The 21,106-nt window shown below is 43.5% G+C and overlaps 1 protein-coding gene across 6 annotated transcripts in view; it reads left to right on the plus strand.

Annotated features, from left to right (window-relative positions):
• Positions 1–21,106, plus strand: part of TTC19 (tetratricopeptide repeat domain 19) — a 108,449-nt gene that overhangs the window by 34,315 nt on the left and 53,028 nt on the right. For all 6 annotated transcript variants that reach the window (XM_069226306.1, XM_069226302.1, XM_069226305.1 and 3 more), the window contains one exon: positions 18,347–18,385. In XM_069226306.1, the coding sequence (XP_069082407.1) occupies positions 18,347–18,385 (39 nt within the window). The remainder of the gene's footprint in view (positions 1–18,346; positions 18,386–21,106) is intronic.

A 21,106-nucleotide genomic window follows, 5' to 3' on the forward strand; every position in this document is an offset into this window, starting at 1 on the left:
CATTTTCCATATATTTCTTTCTTCCTCTCTTTCTTCCTCTCTCAGGGTTGTGCGGTTAGGGGGTTGGCTCAGGGACTTGCTGCAGGCCAGGCCCTGCCGTACGCGGCACAAGATTGGGTGGTTACAGAGGTTTGGCCACAGGCCACGACCTGCGGCCAACCGAAGCTGCGCACGGCCAAAGGCCATGAGCAATGGTATTTGATTAACTTATAGTAATGAAAATGACTATACTTAAAAAAAAAAAAAAAAAAAATATTGGCATTCAATGGAAAAAAAAAACCAAAGGCTACAGGGACGTTATAGTTAGGCTCACATTTTAAACGTACAAAGCCATAGAAATTCACCTGCTATAGTCAGTTATTTCAAGTAACTATAACTCATTCCCTAACATAACTCGCACCCTCGCCATGAACTGTTGATTACCCCACTAATTACGGCACTCATGACATCTTTGATAATTATATTGAAATATTTGCAGTAACATTTGTGACGAAAAAACTGTGCATGGCGGGGGTGCAAGTCATAGTTAACTTAGTGCATGAGTCATAGTTACCTGGGATAACTCTAACAGGTGAATTTCTATGGTTTTGTACATTTACAATGCAAGCCTAACTATACCATTCCTGTAACCTTTGGTTTTTAAGTAACTTTCTTCTATGTTTAAAAAAAATTCTATTTCCTAACTATAACATCCCTGTAACCTTTGTTTTTTTTTCCAGTGAATAAATTTGTATATATATCTATTATATATATATATATATATATATTGCTTTCTCTCAATTTGAGCCAATAGGATCTTCTCCCTAGGGAAGTGCAGGATGTCCTTGAGGAGAAAATATCATTCATCCATACAATGCTAGGCTCATTATTCTCCCAAATCCCACTTCCACTTCTGATTTAAAAGTAAGGTTGTGCTACTAGGAAATGTGTAAAAGTACCACTCTAAGCATTATCGGGGTAACTCAGTGTTTCAGGAAGCTTTAAACTAATATAAACACCATCCGTATTTGATTGAAATAGTTGATATATTCAGGGTTACGTATGCATTTATTAACACTTATTACATACGAGTATATGGACATTCTACAGACAATATGTATATTTTTACAGCAGCATGTAGTATGATAGATGTAAGTGCTTATATAATCTTCCCACAGAATAATGACAAAACAAATAATTGCTGGGTAAAATTCCATGTGATCAAAGGAGCAAAAAGAGTGCATCGTTAAGTGGGATGCCTTAGTTAGTGTCCTCTCTTCCAGAGTTACATGGAGGTTACAAATTGGAATTCTTCAACGCAGACTCAGCCTCCATCTTTCCAAAGTTAGAAAAGTTAGTTAACATTAAATTAGGCAGTACATACACTGGTAATTTACAGCACTCTGATACTGCTGAAATATGGTATGAAGCACTATAAATCAGTATTATCACCTTGTACACTTTGCCAGTAGATTAAAAGGCAGCTCTAACAGCTTAACCAGTTTCTCAGAATGTTAGGCAAGTTACCAATATGAAGGCTTTGGGGAACAAGTTTGGTGATTGGTTCTTACCTCTTCCCCCTACACAGCTGTCTCCAGCTTTGAAAAGCCCATTCTTGCAACCACTGAAACAATAAATGCATAGGCGAAGAATACTTGTTTATTTGATTGGTCAAGTTATTTGTGTGTGACCATCTGTGGTCCCTTATGCTACGTTTTCATGCTTCGACGGCTAACCACAGCAGTCCAGAGTAGAAAACACAGCGTGCTGCCCTTTCAAACAGTCTAGAAAACCTACACTGTAATGCTGTCTTATACACGACCTAATAATGACAGCTAGATCCAAATTCAAGTTGTTTATTAATAGGACATGTCAACTCGCAGTACTGCAACTGCATTGGCCTTCCTCTGCTCTACCATTAATGACCTTTTGAGAGAGTGTATTAATAGATAATTGCCCAGAAACTCGAATTGTGCAAACCAAGCCAAGGGCAAGTACATATTATAAATGTGAAGGACATTTATCATAATATATTGCTACCTAGAATCTTCAGTACAGCTTTTAATGCATGCTTCTGTGGAACAGCAGGGGTTTGCAAACCATCTTGAGCATTTATATTAAAAAGTTAACACAAGCTCCTGTGTTTTTACTAATTAATGTACTCTGTTTCAGTCTTGTGTGTATCACAATGAGTACCTCAACAAAAGCTAAATAGTAGCAGAAACATTTCTTATTCTGATTGATTGTTGAGACACTATTATATTGCAAGCTTCCAAACTAAGGTAAGCATTCCTTTTTAACAGCTATTATTATCACTTCGAGTATTCGGATTGGTTAATCCATTATTGACATTTATCTCAAAATTCGTGAATTTAAATGGTGTTATTTGTTCCTGGACATCCTACGAGAGAAGGCCGTGACCAACATTATGCATATTGTACAAATCCATATTACACTGGAATGTTCACTCTCTATCCCTCCACGTCCTATGGACTCTGTTGCACTATGATCTGTAACATATCTATAAACGTAAGAGGTGTGGTCAAGGGCAGTAGGTGGATAATTATCACAGTAGGGTTATGTTTTTTTTTTTTTTTACAAGGGACTTACCTGGATGCCAGGGTGTGCCAATTATGGAGACAAAGGTACAGGTTAGGGAAAGAACACTGGTGCTGGGGCCTGGTTAGCAGGCCCCAGCACACTTTCAAATCATAACTTGGCATCAGCAAAGGCAAAAAGTCAGGGGGTAACCATGCCAAGGAGGGATTTCCTTACACAACCCCCCCACCCCAAACGAAAGAGGATGAGACTAACCTTTCCCAAGAGAGTCTTCATTTTCTAAGTGGAAGAACCTGGAAAGGCCATCTGCATTGGCATGGGTAGTCCCAGGTCTGTGTTCCACTATAAAGTCCATTCCCTGTAGGGAGATGGACCACCTCAACAGTTTTGGATTTTCACCTTTCATTTGCATTAGCCATCTGAGAGGTCTGTGGTCAGTTTGAACTACAAAGTGAGTACCAAATAGGTATGGTCTCAGCTTCTTCAGGGACCAAACCACAGCAAAGGCCTCCCTCTCAATGGCACTCCAACACTGCTCCCTGGGGAGTAACCTCCGGCTAATGAAAGCAACAGGCTGGTCAAGGCCATCATCATTTGTTTGGGACAAAACTGCCCCTATCCCATGTTCAGAGGCATCAGTCTGCACAATGAACTGCTTGGAGTAATCTGGAGCTTTTAGAACTGGTGCTGTGCACATAGCTTGTTTCAGGGTGTCAAAGGCCTGTTGGCATTCTACAGTCCAGTTTACCTTCTTGGGCATTTTCTTTTAGGTAATTTCTGTGAGGGGTGTCACTATTGATCCATATCCCTTCACAAACCTCCTGTAATACCCAGTCAAGCCAAGGAATGCCCTGACTTGAGTCTGGGTTTTTGGAGCTATCCAGTCCAGAATAGTCTGGATCTTGGGCTGGAGTGGCTGAACTTGGCCTCCACCTACAAGGTGTCCCAAGTAAACCACAGTTCCCTGCCGTAACTGACATTTGGATGCCTTGATAGAGAGGCCTGCTGCTTGCAGGGCCTTCAAAACCTTCTTCAGGTGGATCAGGTGATCCTGCCAGCTGGAGCTAAAGACAGCAATATCGTCAAGATAAGCTGCACTAAAGGACTCCAAGCCAGCAAGGACTTGATTCACCAACCTTTGGAAGGTGGCAGGGGCATTCTTTAAACCAAAGGGCATAACAGTAAACTGATAATGCCCATCAGGTGTGGAGAATGCTGTCTTTTCTTTTGCTCCTGGTGCCATTTTGATTTGCCAGTACCCTGCTGTCAAGTCAAAGGTACTTAAGTATCTGGCAGCACCTAGTTTGTCAATCAATTCATCTGCCCTTGGAATGGGATGGGCATCTGTCTTGGTGACAGAATTAAGTCCTCTGTAGTCCACACAAAACCTCATCTCTCTCTTTCCATCCTTGGTGTGAGGTTTGGGGACTAAGACCACTGGGCTATCCCAGGGGCTGTCAGAGTGCTCAATGACTCCCAATTCCAGCATCTTGTGGACCTCCACTTTGATGCTTTCCTTAACTTGGTCAGACTGTCTGAAAATTTTGTTTTTGACAGGCATGCTGTCTCCTGTGTCCACATCATGGGTACACAGGTGTGTCTGACCAGGGGTTAGGGAAAAGAGCTCAGCAAACTGTTGTAAGACTTTGTAACAGTCAGATTGCTGTTGGCCAGAGAGGGTGTCTGAGTAGATCACTCCATCTACTGAGCCATCTTTAGGGTCTGTGGAGAGGAGATCAGGGAGAGGTTCACTCTCAGCTTCCTGGTCCTCATCTGTTACCATCAACAGATTCACATCTGCCCTGTCATGAAAGAGCTTGAGGCGGTTCACATGGATCACCCTTTGGGGGGTCCTTCTAGTGCCTAGGTCTACCAGGTAGGTGACCTGACTCTTTCTTTCTAGCACTGGGTAAGGGCCACTCCATCTGTCCTGTAAGTCATCCCACACTCATTCCACATATGCTTCAGGTATGCTGACATGAAGTTGGTACCCCTGTCAGACACCCCCTCCTTAGGAAATCCCACTCTGGTAAAGATACCAATGAGTGCTTTGGCTACTGCAGGGGCAGTAGTGGACCTAAGGGGAATTGCTTCAGGGTATCTAGTTGCATGATCCACTACTATTAGTATGTATTGGTTCCCGGAGGCTGTGGGAGGTTCAAGTGGACCCACTATGTCCACACCCACTCTTTCAAAGGGGACCCCCACCACTGGAAGTGGAATGAGGGGGGCCTTTGGGTGTCCACCTGGCTTGACAGGTGGTACAGGAGACACAAAACTTCTTTACTTTCTGGGACATGTTGGGCCAATAGAAATGGTTGACTAACCCCTCCCAAGTCTTGGTTTGTCCCAAATGCCCTGCAAGTGGAATATCATGAGCTAAGGTCAGAATGAACTTCCTAAACTCCTGAGGCACTACCACTCTCCTAGTGGCACCAGGTTTGAGATCTCTTGCGTCAGTGTAGAGGAGTCCATCTCCCCAATAGACTATGTGTTCCAGTGATTTTTCCTTTGGTCTCTTCAGCAGCTTGCTGCCTAAGGCCTTCAAGAGAGGGACATGTTTCTTGCCCCTTACACAACTGCTCCCTTGTGGGTCCCCCTGGGCCTAGGAGCTCAAACTGATAAGGTTACAACTCCATGGGCTCAGTTCCCTCAGAGGGCAGAACTTCTTCCTGGGAAGAGAGGTTCTCTTTCTCTTGTTGTGTTGAAGCTGGTTCCCCAGTCTTCTTTCCTTTTCTCTTGGAGGGTTGGGCCATTTTTCCAGGCTCCAACACCACTCTTTCACCCTGAGCCTTGCACTGTGCCCTTGTCTTGACACACACCAGTTCAGGGATACCTAGCATGGCTGCATGGGTTTTGAGTTCTACCTCAGCCCATGCTGAGGACTCCAGGTTATTTCCAAGCAAACAGTCTACAGGGATATTTGAGGAGACCACCACCTGTTTCAGGCCATTGACCCCTCCCCATTCTAAAGTTACCATAGCCATGGGATGTACTTTAGTCTGATTGTCAGCGTTGGTGACTGGATAAGTTTGTCCAGCCAGGTATTGACCAGGGGAAACCAGCTTCTCTGTCACCATGGTGACACTGGCACCTGTATCCCTCAGGCCTTCTACACTAACCCCATTAATCAAGAGTTGCTGCCTGTATTTTTGCATATTAGGGGGCCAGGCAGCCAGTGTGGCTAAGTCCACCCCACCCTCGGAGACTAATGTAGCTTCAGTGTGAACTCTGATTTTAACAGCAACACTGTTGATCCCACCTGGAGACTGGCTATTCCAGTGCTAACTGGAGTAGAGTTTGAAGTGGAACCTTTCTTGGGACAGGCCTTGTCTCCAGTTTGGTGTCCCTGCTGATTACAGCTACGACACCAGGCCTTTTTGGGATAAAAGGTTTTACCCTTGTACCCAAAATTGGGTTGTGAAGAGGCTTTGGACCCTCCCGAGCAGGTTTTTAGGGCCCTGTAGAAGACTCTTTACTTTTACCCTTGGATGTCTCAACACTCTTCCCCTGGGGAGTCTTTGTGATCCCTTTCTTTTGGTCACCCCCTGTGGAAGTCTTGGTCACCCTAGTCTTGACCCAATGGTCCGCCTTCTTTCCCAATTCTTGGGGAGAAATTGGTCCTAGGTCTACCAGATGCTGATGCAGTTTATCATTGAAACAATTACTTAACAGGTGTTCTTTCACAAATAAATTGTACAGCCCATCATAATCATTTACACCACTGCCATGAATCCAACCATCCAGTGTTTTGACTGAGAAGTCAACAAAATCAACCCAGGTCTGGCTCGAGGATTTTGAGCCCCCCTGAACCTAATCCTGTACTCCTCAGTTGAGTATCCAAAGCCCTCAATCAGGGTAGCCTTCATGAGGTCATAGGATTCTGCATCTTTTCCAGAGAGTGTGAGGAGTCTATCCCTACACTTTCCAGTGAACATTTCCCAAAGGAGAGCACCCCAGTGAGATTTGTTAACTTTTCTGGTTGCACAAGCCCTCTCAAAAGCTGAGAACCATTTGGTGATGTCATCACCATCTTCATATTTATTTACAATCCCTTTAGGGATTTTTTGCATGTCAGGAGAATCTCTGACCCTATTTATGATGCTGCCACCATTGATGGGACCTAAGCCCATCTCTTGTCTTTCCCTTTCTATGGCTAGGATCTGTCTTTCCAAAGCCAATCTTTTGACCAACCTGGCTAGCAGGCGGTCATCTTCATTGGGGCTATCCTCAATGCTTCCAGAGTTGCTGGACACTCCTGTGAGAGAAGCAGCATCTCTGACTATCACCTCTGGAGTCAGGGTTGGAGGAGCCCTGGTCTCCCTATCTAGGGTTGGAGGTGGGAATTCCCCCAACTCACTAGTGTCCCGCTCTGTGAGGCCATCATCAGAGGGGTTGTTTTTAGCAAACTCTGTCAAGAGCTCCTGGAGCTGTACTTTGGTAGGGTTTGAACCAGTCTTTATATTTTTGATTTTACAGAGAGACCTTAACTCTGACATCCTAAGATGCAGGTAAGGGGTGAGGTTGAGTTCCATCACATTCTCTTCTGTAGTAGACATTTTGTTTCTAAAAGCTGGAATACTTTTTAAGAATCTAAAACTATCTCTAGAACTTAATTCAAACTTTTACAAAACTTTTAAACTCTAAAAGAAATGCGAACAGGGACTAACACAAGGCCCTAGCAGGACTTTTAAAAATTTAGAAAAATAGTTCAAATTTCAAAAATCAGTTTCTTATGACAATTTTTGGAACTTAGTCGTGTGATCAGGTATTGGCTGAGTAGTCCAGCAAATGCAAAGTCTTGTATCCCACCGCTGCCACCAATGTAGGAAGTTGGCTCTGTATATACTATTTCAACAGTTCCTGGGGGAGGTAAGTATTTGTTAGTTTTGCAGGTAAGTAAACCACCTACAGGGTTCAAAGTTGGGTCCAAGGTAGCCCACCGTTGGGGGTTGAGGGCAACCCCAAAGTTACCACACCAGCAGCTCAGGGCCGGTCAGGTGCAGAGGTCAAAGTGGTGCCCAAAACGCATAGGCTTCAATGGAGAAGGGGGTGCCCCGGTTCTAGTCTGCCAGCAGGTAAGTACCCGCGACTTCGGAGGGCAGACCAGGGGTGTTTTGTAGGGCCCGGGGGGGACACAAGTCAGCACAAAACGTACACCCTCAGCGGCACGGGGGTGGCCGGGTGCAGAGTGCAAACAGGCGTCAGGTTTGCAATAGATTCCAATGGGAGACCCAGGGGGCTCTTCAGCAAAGCAGGCAGGCAAAGGGGGGGGGCTCCTCGGGGTAGCCACCACCTGGGCAAGGGAGAGGGCCACCTGGGAGTCGCTTCTGCACTGGAGGTCGGATCCTTCAGGTCCTGGGGGCTGCGGGTGCAGTGTCTTTACCAGGCTTCGGGTTCTTTGAGGCAGGCAGTCGCGGTCAGGTGGGACCTCTGGATTCCCTGTGCAGGCATCGCTGTGGGAGCTCAGGGGGGTCAACTCTGGCTACTCACGGGCTCGCAGTTGCCGAGGAGTCCTCCCTGTAGTGTTGTTTCTCCGCAGGTCGAGCCTGGGCCACCGGGTGCAGCATGGAAAGTCTCACACTTCCGGCGGGAAACATGGAGTCTTTTTAAAGTTGTTTCTTTGTTGCAAGTTTTGGTTTCTTTGGAACAGGGCTGCTGTCCTCTGGAGTTCTTGGTCCTTTTAGATGCAGGGTAGTCCTCTGAGGCTTCAGAGGTCGCTGGGCCCTAGGGGACGCGTCGCTGTTGCAGTTTTTCTTGAAGTGGGGAGACAGGCAGGTAGGACTGGGGCCAAAGCAGTTGGTGTCTCCGTCTTCTCTGCAGGGCTTTCAGGTCAGCAGTCCTTCTTCGTCTTCAGGTTGCAGGAATCTATCTTCCTAGGTTCTGAGGGGCCCTAAATACTCAATTTAGGGGTGTGTTTAGGTCTGGGGGGTTAGTAGCCAGTGGCTACTAGCCCTGAGGGTGGCTACACCCTCTTTGTGCCTCCTCCCTGAGGGGAGGGGGGCACATCCCTAATCCTATTGGGGGAATCCTCCATCTGCAAGATGTAGGATTTCTAAAAGTCAGAGTCACCTTAGCTCAGGGCACCTTAGGGGTTGTCCTGACTGCGCAGTGAGTCCTCCTTTTTTTTCTCATTATCTCCTCTGGCCTTGCCGCCAAAAGTGGGGCCGTGGCCGGAGGGGCGGGCATCTCCACTAGCTGGAATGCCCTGTGGTGCTGTAACAAAGCGGGTGAGCCTTTGAGGCTCACCGCCAGGTGTTACAGTTCCTGCAGGGGGAGGTGAGAAGCACCTCCACCCAGTACAGGCTTTGTTACTAGCCACAGAGTGACAAAGGCACTCTCTCCATGTGGCCAGCAACATGTCTGGTGTGTGGCAGGCTGGCAAAACTAGTCAGACCACACTGGAAGTCGGTTATGTTTTCAGGGGGCATCTCTAAGATGCACTCTTGGGTGTATTTCACAATAAAATGTACACTGGCATCAGTGTGCATTTATTGTGCTGAGAAGTTTGATACCAAACTTCCCAGTTTTCAGTGTAGCCATTATGGTGCTGTGGAGTTCGTGTTTGATAGACTCCCAGACCATATACTCTTATGGCTACCCTGCACTTACAATGTCTAAGGTTTTGCTTAGACACTGTAGGGGCATAGTGCTCATGCATTTATGCCCTCACCTATGGTAGAGTGCACCCTGCCTTAGGGCTGTAAGGCCTGCTAGAGGGGTGACTTATCTATGCCATGGGCAGTGCGAGGTTGGCATGGCACCCTGAGGGGAGTGCCATGTCGACTTAGTCATTTTCTCCCCACCAGCACACACAAGCTGGCAAGCAGTGTGTCTGTGTTGAGTGAGGGGTCCCCAGGGTGGCATAAGTCACACTGCAGCCCTTAGAGACCTTCCCTGGCATCAGGGCCCTTGGTACCAGGGGTACCAGTTACAAGGGACTTACCTGGATGCCAGGATGTGCCAATTTTGGAGACAACGGTACAGGTTAGGGAAAGAACACTGGTGCTGGAGCCTGGTTAGCAGGCCTCAGCACACTTTCAAATCATAACTTGGCATCAGCAAAGGCAAAAAGTCAGGGGGTAACCATGCCAAGGAGGCATTTCCTTACACAGTTGAACAAAGCCAGCTAATAGTCAGTGGACAGTTACATGCATTATCTCTTGTTGAGGAAGAAAATTGTTGCAAGTTCTCATATCTATAACATCAACCACAATCTTCCTGTCAGGTACATTTTAAACCTTCTCTTACTTCATTCAGCCACTCGTTCCATTTTCACACTCTTCCTCCTTTCAGGTTCTGCTTAGTACTCAGTTATTACTTTTGATTGCATCGGTGTTGAGCTTAAGGGTCTACTATGAGCAAAATATAAATTAAATCTTGCAGTAAATGTAAAGTGGTGGCAGAGTGACATTAGAAAATTTGGTTGTGAACTATAACTGTCAGCAGGCACAAACACTTTTTCCCTTTCGTAATGCTGTAAAGACCTAATTCATCTGTGCTGGATGTCCATACTATATTTTAGACATTGCTCCTTTATAATTATGGGTATCCAGTGTGTATGCTACGGGTTGACTACTTTTTAGAGATTATCTAGGTGGGGTATGTTCAGTAAGAGAACCATGCAATATGAAAACTGTGCAATATCAGTTTTATCTCTTGTGGATCCCTTTCTTTGACTCTACGGAGACCTTTGTAGTATAAGGACAAATGTATGAACAAATGTGCTTGTGAATGATCCTCATTTTAGACGACTAAGGACTCTGAGGCCATCTGCTAGTGTGAATCAGAGCTCCAACTGTCATAAGATTACAGCTTGGAATCAATTGTGCGTGCGTGTGTGAGTTTGTGGGTGGGGGTTAAAGGTATTTGATGTATTATATGTAACAGTTTTAATTCATCAAACATTAATGATCTATCGGAATATCTATCAGCAGGCAGGCTTACCTCATAGGGGTAGTAAGTCTCCTCTCGGAAATTGTATCAGCAAAGCATCCCATACCTTTGTAGTGTATGTTGCCTAATTACTGTAATGTCAACCTCCACCCTCCCCCTTGTTACTATTTCCCCACCTGACACTCTAAATGGAGTGGGAGATTTCCAAAACCTGGAGAACATGGCTCTTTGCTAGCAGTAACAAGTCAAGAAATTTGCAATCCACCTTCTCCTTTTTAGATATCGTCATGTATCCCAGCAAAGAGATCGTAAGTTCACACAAGAGTCTCCTGCCTGCCAGGTCTGACAGTGATATCATAGGTTTTCCAATATTCAGTCAGCCTTGGTCAAGACCACGCCATGTGTTTGAACGTTGCATCTTTCACATGGCTCCTAGAGCAGACATTACGCTTTTTAAGGTTAATGCCATGTAGCTACAGCTGCAGGGTGCGTCTGGTGCAAGTAGTTGAATTGTATATAATTAAACCAAGAGTTCTGGAAACTGATTTTTGGAAACTTCTGATACCATCCCACATCCCACTCCTCCTCTGTAAAGCTTTTACTCAGATATGCTTTTCACCTGGCTTTGGGGTCCTCAAAACTATTGTATTCCACATCCAGAGTGCTTTATAAAGTTGGGTTACAGCTGTGCAACCTGTACCTAATGGGAGCAGTAACTGTTGAGCTCAGTCCACTGTCTGCTCAATACTGTGCCTCCTGCATATCACATGTGTTAGATTTCAGCTTTCTGACTTTGTAGTAGTTGTCCATTTCAATGATTTCTGCTGCTGTCTAAGTTGTTGTCCTCACAGTTTGATTGAGTATCCCCATCATTCCAGCTGTCCATATCAGGAGTTCGGGAACATAGGCAGTTTAACCTGTCTCTTCTCCAATGTATTTCAACCAATTGAATTACTATACTAGTTAACTATTATAGTTAAGCTTCCCGTAGGCTGTGCCCAAGGGGTCAGACTCAATGCCCTCACTATTGCAGTAGCTGTCAGTGGATTTGTCTCAACTATCCCGCTTCCCACCCTCTGCAGCTGCACTGCCAGATAGTAAAATTCCATATCTGGCAGCCCCTTTGCTCTTCAACCATTGTAAGCTTAATTTTGCATAGGGCCACCCTTCTCTTCTCATTTCAAACCAATTTGATAAGCAGCAAATTCAGTTCCCTGTAGAATTTACTAGGTATCAGACACACTAAAGTTGATGCAATGAATGCGTGCAGTAAATGTAATCATTGGCAATCGCTCAGGGTAGCATTCCAGCCATCATTCGTTTGTCCATCTTGCCACTTCAATTTGGACCCATCCATACGTAAATCAGTATTGACCCTGCTCCAGTAGGAACAGTCAGCCCTAACTGCTAGGCAGTCCCAGAACTGGAACACAAGCAACCCAAAACCAGTTTTGCCTTGATTGGTGCTGGTCAGTTGGGTGCTGCCTTGTTGTAGACGCACACTGACCACATCTCGGCATAACCTTGCCACTTAGGGTGTTACATCAAACACATAAACATTGATGGGAGAAATGCTTACAATAAGTCTAACCACTGACAATCGCTTGGTGTACATTCCAACACATCTATCTTTTGCCCACAATGGCACCTCAGTTTGGACCCAGCCATATAGCAATCTGTCTTCACCATGCTCCAATATGAACAACCGGGCTGCCTTTCACTATACCTTAATAACCCAAAAGTAATTATTTATGGCGTTCCTAAAAAGTGGACCCATTAGAGTATGGGGTTGCAATTTTCAGGACAGGATCCTTGTCAGAGTTGTATTTATTATAGGAGCATGATCAGACAGTGTTTTGCATAGATTTTCAATGGCAGCAATTTGTGCTCTCCTATGCGGGTCGTGAGAAACATGATAAGCCTAGTGTGGGGAGAAATATGACTAGTCCCTGTCCTGGGTGTGCATCCATCCAGACTGTCTTCAAATTCCAGTCTTTCAACCTGACCGTAAAGTACTTGGACGTTCTGATACTGGGAGAGAAGGAAATTATCTTGCCCCCCCCCATGTCATGTCGGCGGCGCAGTTAAAGTCCGTGCCACAAACATTGATTAAGAGTAACTGTTTTCCAGTCAGTCTACGCTTAAGGGCCCGCCATTTGGACCACACATAGGAAAAAAATTCCACTCCTCATCCATATAAGCACCCACTTGCATATGCCAATTTCTTAAATATGCTAAGAAATTTGTTTAGTTTACTTTCCCCCTCAAATGTCTGCATCTTCCACCTCACATCCCCTGCAAATAGGTATCCTTAAAAAATGCCACATGCACATCTCTGCATTTCATATATCTTATACCTTTTTGCCGGCATGTCCATGCACTTTTACATTCCACATTATAAATGTATACTTCGTGTTCCAAGCCTTGCCAATAGTGTTGACGATGCTTCTCTTGTAGGAATCATAACTAGGTCGTAGTTTGTCGTCATTCGAGTCTGTGACCTCCTTGCCCAATGTAGAGATGGTTGAGAACATTTCACCAAAGCCCCAGAGGCAGTATAGGACTGGATAAACTGATAAGAGTAACCCTGATGCCCACGAAGCTACACACAAGGGACACAACAAATTCTATTGAATGCCCAACTTGGGGAGAGGAGCTTCACGTGAACGTTAGGTAAACACCTGGCCTGGTAGTGGTGACTAATATTACAATTTGAACATTGCACACCATGGGAAGCAGGTTCTGATATCCTGCTTTGAAGTGGGTGGAGGGGAGATGAGTTGATACCCCCCCTCACCATCAACCCAAATTGCCCTGTTGGTATAATTGTCTGCGTGGAGCATCCCATAATGGAGTGGGTCCCAAGACGTGCCAGAAGTAAAAGCCCTGTTGGAATTTTAAGGGTTTGATCATTGTTATTATGATGGTTTTGACAAACGGATCCGTAGAGGGGAGAGAATGTTTGTATTTTTGAGACCATGTGAATTTAAACTTTCTTATATTCAAAACCGCTTTGAAGTGTACTACGACTGGACTAGGAGGGAGCTGTTTCGATGTTTTGGTTTGTTACTTGGTCAATATTTGGGAGATCTCTGTAAAGTTTTTTTTGAAGTTGCGGTGACAGAGATAGTGTTTACAAATAGTAAGCTAAGATTTATGGTTTATCTTTTTTAATGGCTGGGTTGGTGAGTGTTATAGAATGTACAAGGGATAAATACAAAAAGCAGCAGGGTGCTTATTTACTTAAAACACGGAAGTGGATACAGCGTTTCTCCAAGAGACCCTTCTGAATAAGCTACAATATGATAAATTGGCACTATATGGTGAGCGGAGCTATATTTCCCCTCTTAGGCTAGAGGGGCTGTTGTGTGTATAGCAGTGGGAGTCCCTCAGAGAATGATCAAGGGCTCCAAAATACAGAAGGCAAATATGGCTATGGGTACCTTAAATAGTTGTTCCTTTCTAATATGTATGCCCCTAACATCCCTGCCCCTTTATTTTTTCTGAACCCAATATACATTTTAACTCTGTGGCTAGACACTCTGTTGCTTTGGGCAGGTGACTTTAACTGTGTAATTCTGGAGAGACTGACCGATCCCCTCCAAAAATGGGTTCTATCTTTAGGTTTGCTGCCCATCTGGACGATGCGACCTCTTACATCTGTGATGGAAACCTTATCCACTTTTCTCGGCACCCCTCATGGTTCACATAGCAAAATTAACTACATTTTAATAAAAAATGGCATTATTGCAGACAGACGTTCAGATTCTTAATTTGTTGGACTACTGTTAGACCAGTAACCACATTGCCTGTTATATTCAGGACAAAACGTTAGACTGAAGTTTTCAACTTGAATGTGGATGAAATCCGTACAAGATGCAACCATTTGCAACAACGTAGGTTAGATAATCAACGGCCATTTTGAAAATAACTGGGTCATAGCTTCCACTAAAGAAACAGAATTGGAAGTAGTGAAGGTGGTGGTGACATTGGCGTGGATTGGGAAGTTATGTGATGCTAGTCAACTGCTTCATTCTGACATAAAAAAAAATATATATACAAAAGAAACAACTACTGCTTTGGAAAGAAGATGTGCATAAACCTGACTCAGAGGTGTTACTGGTAAGAAATCCAATTTATAATGATTTATATGCGATTGTGGACAAATTTTCGTGTACCACATGCAGACAGAAATTATAAGTTTTATCGGGAACTGTTAAACCATGCTCTTTTAGATGGTGGCAAAGAGACCATCAACTCAGAAAAGACTTATAATGGGGAACTAGAATTCACGCAAATGAAAATTATCATCATTTTGTGCGAACACGTGGAAAAAGTTTACTCAAAGGCAGAAACTCTTGACCTGCATAATATCCATTACTGCCTGGTAGACATGACATTACCATAACTGACAGAGAAACACAGAGGGCTGATAGATGCACTTTGTCAAAGAAAGAGTAATTATCCATTCTGGGGCTAATGAAACTTGAGAAGGTCTGAGGGTTTTACCAGGCGTATTCTGGAGTGCTATTGGACAAGCTACCGGAGGTATGTAAGGAGCCCTCTGGGAAGCACTACATCCCTCACCCTGAGAGAGGCTTCAATTGTTATAGTCCCTAAGCCAATGATGGATTTAGTGGACTTTAAATCATACATGCAACTAACAGTGATCCAGTAGATATTAAAATCCTCAGTAGGGCTATAACAAGTCAGATACGTGGTGTGATACCAGATTAATTACATCCAGATCATTCGGGGTTTAACCTGTGGTACAATACTATACATAATCTGTAAAGACTGATGTATGTGCAGTATTTCCTAGACATGACTGAGGGAGACTGTGGTGCATTCTTAGATATCGAGAGGACACTTTAACACAGCAGGCTTGAAATTTATGTTCCATGTGCTTAAAATTTAATTTTGGCCCCTCTTCTCAAACAGAGAATGTTTCTCCATTCAACATCCCTAGCATGGATCAAATTTGGCAAGATCATATCTATTAGTTTGACCCCGGAGCGAGGCACGCGTTGTCACCCATCCTATTTGCTATTGTGATTGAGCTAATTGCCCTATAAAATCAAAGTGCAACTGAAATAATGGGGAGATTAAGGTAATCACCACACTACATGTTATTTCACAGTGTGCTGATAATGCATTGCTTTACTTAAGGTGCCCTGTTCCTTTGTAAGAGCTCTTAGTTGAACTTGTCAGACTGTTTAGACTTTGATCAGTTTGTCCAAAGGTCAGATTGTTGCATTTGGGTGAGTAGGCCTAAAATGAAGAGGTCAGCGTTCCTGATCTGTGATAGATTACCAAATTAAAATGTTCGGGAATCAGAGTGACACACAACTGAGAAAATGACATCAAGCAAATTGTGGATTACTTTCTAGCCGAAAAGGAGGAATCAGTCATTCTGGTCAAAATTGTCCATTTAAATGGTTGACAGATTAGCTCTATTAAAGAGGGTGGTGTTGCATAAGTATCTGTCTTTCAGGAAGCATTGTGCATGATCCCCAAGAGAGCCTTCTGAGAGATAGATCGTATACCCACATCAGTTACATGGGCAGTAGCCAGCCCTGGAATCAGAACTTTGAAGTTGTCGCACAATATGGTGGATCAGGTGCATTGGATAGAGAATGCTTTTACCTGTCATCCCAATTACAGCATCTTTCGGAGTGGCTCTTGGAGACCACAAAAGGAGCATATGCTATTAAGAGTTGCTGTGGAAACATAGACCTAAGGTTTTTGTTCTCCCCTGGTGGAGGTAGCCACAGGCTCTCATACTTAGTTTTTCATACAACATGATTATGAGGTTGCATGTTAAGATGTGTCCTAAAGACACAGTTCGCAAACCTGGCCCAGCTGTGGGGACTCTGAGCTTCATAGGCTTATTCGGAGGCTAAAGCGTGAGGATGGTTGGATATAGGTACAAAACAAAGGAAGTCCTTTATGAGGGAGATATGCTCTTTTGCAGAATCTAAGATGCAGCTATACATCAGATTTTCCATGGTGATACACATTATAGGAGAAGGGTTCCCAGGAAATGAACATGTAGAGTTGTTATCCGATCAAGGAGGGCTGTTCGCTGTCTGCTACAAGGCACTTTGCCCATCCCAGACAGGAACTGTAGATCAGGACTGAATGAGGCAGAAACTCTGCTATACTGCCTACAGAACAGGATAATGGCATATGTAAGGAAGGCTTCAAGTAACCCACATTTTGTGTCTCACACACTTTAAATATCTTCATAGGACATATGTTTCAGCAGTTACATTGCCCCACTAGGTCTGTAAAAAGCAAGAGATGTAGATCAAATGGTGCTGATTATTCATATGACTTGAATGTGAAGGACTGTATATGTATTCTGGAAAAACTATGATTGTGTTACAAAAAGCATTGGGTAACATGTCTAATCTAGGGATTAAAAACTGTTGTGCTTACACCCTTGTTCAAAGAAGAAGCCCATGCATTTTCGTCTTATAGCATTGAGGCTAATCTCGGCTAAAGGATGTATAGCAGGTAACTGGAAACAGATTATAGGTCCATTGTTTAAATTATGTCACAAGCATATGTTAGTGGATGGTGGTTGAAGAAATATGCATGGTTGCACTTTGAACTGATCTTAAACTAGAAAATGATCAGGACAGATGGGGAGAGATGTACAAAGAACTAAGAAAGCAGACTAACTTAGATGATCCTTGTTAAAAGATCGTGTCCCATCTTCAGTGGTCACCATTCACATATGTCACCTGATAGACCCTGCCATGAAATGTCTAAACAAGATAATGTATGTATACACCCTACTGCCTCATAAATGTATGTCTGTGTGTTGTTATATGTGCAAAAAAATAAATATAAAAAGTTAAAAATAAAGGTTGTGTGATTCCAGATAGAAACTTATGTCTAATTGGGATATCATTAAGCTCTCACACATACCTGCCTAGACATAGCCATTCATAATTTATTTCCACAATGTCCTTATACCATTACAAAGTGCTTTTGGAAAAACAACTTTTAAGAAAAACTAAAGAGAGCCAAGTGTATCTCTTAGCAAATGTTTTCATTCACAACTTGAAAAACTATTGAGTCTCTGCAGTTATCAATTCTGGTGTTTTCATGAGAACTAAATGGAAAAAACTAGTGTGACTATGTTTAAAATGTAAACAAATTCAGTTACCTTGAGACTACATACTTATCCATGGCGTTCTTAAAGAGGGAACATCGGAAGGGTTCCTGTGCCCTTCGCTGACTCTACAAAATTGAGTGTGTTTCTAAGACTTTGGCCCTCATTACGAGTGTGGTAGTCTCAAGATCGCCACACCCGCGATGGCGGTCGGACCGCCGCAGACAGGGCAGTCCGACCACCCCATTATCATCGTGGCAGAGCCGCCACGATCAAACCATCTGGCGGTCCCAGCGGTTGTAATCCGCCAGCCTTCATGGCGGTAAACACCGCCATGGAAAGGCTGGCTGAATGGGGGTGTTGGGGTGGATGGGGCCCTGCACTGCCCATGCACACGGCATGGGCAGTGCAGGTGCCCTCATGCACAGTGCCATCGCCAATTTCACTGCCCAAGTTATGGGCAGTGAAATGTGTGACGGGTGCTATCGCCCCCGACGCACCACAGCATTGCCGCCGGCTCAATTATGAGCCGGCATCAATGTTGTGGGGAGTGTTCTGCTGGGCCAGCGGGTGAAAACAGCTGGGCCAGCGGAACACTTCTAGTATGGCGGGCAAAAGATTTCCAGGACTGGTGGTCTTTTCCCTGCAGCGGCTTTGGCGGTCCTAGAAAAGGACCGCCAAAGTCGTAATGAGGCCCTTTGTATTGTACTACCAAGACTCAATCTTGACAGATCATTTTATCTACCTAGGATACAAAATAATAATTAACTTATTTTGCTCTTTTTTCAGATGGCTAATTTGGCACTTGCAAGAGGGCATTATGACAGTGTGAGTATAGTGATCGCGGAACACATTCAAGTCCAGTTTTCGTTGTGCAGTTCTGCACTGTGGTTGCCATCTTCTGGCATGTTCTCTTTTCACACTCTGAAGTAGCAATCATTCACAATCTCCAGTTTATCTGCCCCTCAGTTTAAACATTGACTTTTGGGATGCTGAAGAGAAAACAATGTCTGATAAAGGGGACATGAGGCACCTTATGTTGTATGAATTTGGATAGTGCACTATCACCCATCAGGGTATCCTCAGTGTGTGTGCCTATCTTTCCATAGGGCAGGGTGATTATTCTTGCAGAATTCAAGAGAGAAAAAGAGGATTTGATGTGAAGTGGGGAGGTAATTCCGTGCTTTAGGAGTGATGTCAGAGAAGGTATGTCGCCTGGATCTGGTTCTATGTATGTGTGGGAAATGTGCGAGTAGAAGTCCTGCAGAGTGGAGTTCTCTTGGTGGATTTGAAAGGCGATGCGGTTCCGGTAGATGGGGCCTACGTTGTGTAGTGCCTTGAATGTGTGATTGATAAATTTGAACTGGGTGCGTTTGTGTATTGGGAGCTAGCGGAGCTCTCTGAGGTGTGCTGTGATGTGAGGTCTGCGAGGTAGGTTGGGTATGTGTCTGGCTGCATGCTCTGGATCGTTTATAGCCTGGTGAAGTGCTTAGTGTGCCATTCATATTTGGTGTTCCCATCGTCCAACTTGTAAGTGACTAGGGCATGAGTGACTGTTTATTCTCGTGATGCCTAGGATCCATTTGAAGATTTTTCTCAGCATCTTCAGGGTGTGAAAGCTGGATACAGTAATAGTATTGACTTGTGCAAACATGTCCAGTTTGCCGTCAGTGATGATTCTGAGGTTCCTGGGATGAGTGGTGGGTGTGAGACTGTATTGTCTGATTAATAAAAATCATTACAATGTATGTAAAACGTTAATTTACACAACAATACTTTAGTCAAAAGCAAAAATAAGGTGTAACAGTTGGATAAAACCATTTGCAATTCAATAACATTTCAGCACTAAAAACATTATTTATCATTGTGCAAAGGTTGATGCTAGATAACACTAAAATACTTCAGTGGTTATGAACCATACTAAAACTGTGTCTATCATTGTACAAAATTGGTGCAAAAATAACACTAAAGTGCTTATGTAATTACAATCCATAGTAAAATAACGGAAAATGGATCAGTTTTGCTTTTTTGTTCAACCACTGCAGTTTGTTAAAGATTGATGCACCCATTCTTTGTTACAGTTATCAACTGTGCTTGTTCGCTCAACTACTGTAGTTTGTTACAGATAAATCGGTGCAACCATTATTTGTCACCGTTTTTGAGCTGCAACTTCATACATGACTCAATTCCTACAATTTTCCACAGTTCGTTCTAATTAAAAAACATTATACATTGTTGTATTATGAGTAGCACCTTTACTCCATTACAATCTGTAAGTATTTTGAGACTGAATTCAACATTTTGTCTGCCAAAAGCAAGAACTTGGTAAATCAACTAATCAGAGGGATTGAACTACCAGATAAATGGAGTATTATAGCTTGGCAGCATGTTCTCACGCCAAATTTAATAAACAGAGGTTTCCACAATGTTTGTCGTGCTTGAAGTAAAAAAGGACAGACACGCTATGTAATAAAGATTCTTTGAAAAGCCACAAAGTCTGCAACAGTTTGTTGGCCGTTGTTGCACCCATTGTGGAGTGCCGTCTTTTGTTAGATACCTGCCAAGTCTTAACTTACAAAATAAATCCTTTTGCAATGTTGGAGATGTGCTCGTAAATACATTTTTACCTCAAGTTTTTCCCAAAAAATTAATAACAATCCAAGCATGGCTTGTTGCCGCTAAGGCTTCTTTATCCATTATAAAAGGTAAATAATTAGTTGAATGATTAAAATGGATCTTAATAGTGGACTTGTTTACGTCCAAAAGCTTGGAGGTTATTGGTACATTGATAAATAGTATCTCCATACACATGTAAAATCGTGAGTTGTCCAATAAATTGGAGTTGAGCCCTCGAAAAATACTGATCTGTAAGGCAATGAAGGAATCAACTTATCCTTCATGATTTTTTACCAAATGCTCGTGGCTAGGACATGAAAGCTCGACACGCAAAGTTCTAAAAGCAAAAGTAAGCGAGGCACTTTTAGCCTTTAAGTTATTAAAATGGCACTTTAAAGACAATCTGTCATCAAATGTGATGTGTACGTATTTATAGGACCTGACTGATTCAATCACGATTCCACATACTTTCCATTCTCGGGTTCTTTGTTTGGATCGGCTTAAAGAGACATGAAGCTAATGTGCATCCTTGCTTCAAGCCAGTGAGGGTGTCAAAACGCCGGGTCAAGCAGCTGCAATCTCCCAACTTCACTTGAACCCATGTGTTAGTATACAACAAAATGATCATATCGAGAAGTTTTCGCGGCACGGGGTGCCGCTAGCTTTGCCTATAATAATTTACGTGGAGCAGTGTTGAAGGCGGCTTTTAAATCAACAAAGCAGATGTATAGTTTTTGCCTTTTGAAGATTGTCCTTTCTGCCATTAGTTTAATAGCCAATACATTTGTAGTTGTTGACTGGCTTCTTTGGAATTCTGATTGGTAAATTGGTATTATATTAGTCAATGCTGCCCAATCTTCGAGTTCCTTAATAAGCACAATGCAAAGACCTTCATCTCCACATCATTTAGGGCTATAAGCTGATAGTTCGCTG

Source organism: Pleurodeles waltl, chromosome 3_1 (genome assembly GCF_031143425.1).
Source record: "Pleurodeles waltl isolate 20211129_DDA chromosome 3_1, aPleWal1.hap1.20221129, whole genome shotgun sequence".
In the NCBI taxonomy this organism is placed as follows: Eukaryota; Metazoa; Chordata; class Amphibia; order Caudata; family Salamandridae; genus Pleurodeles; species Pleurodeles waltl.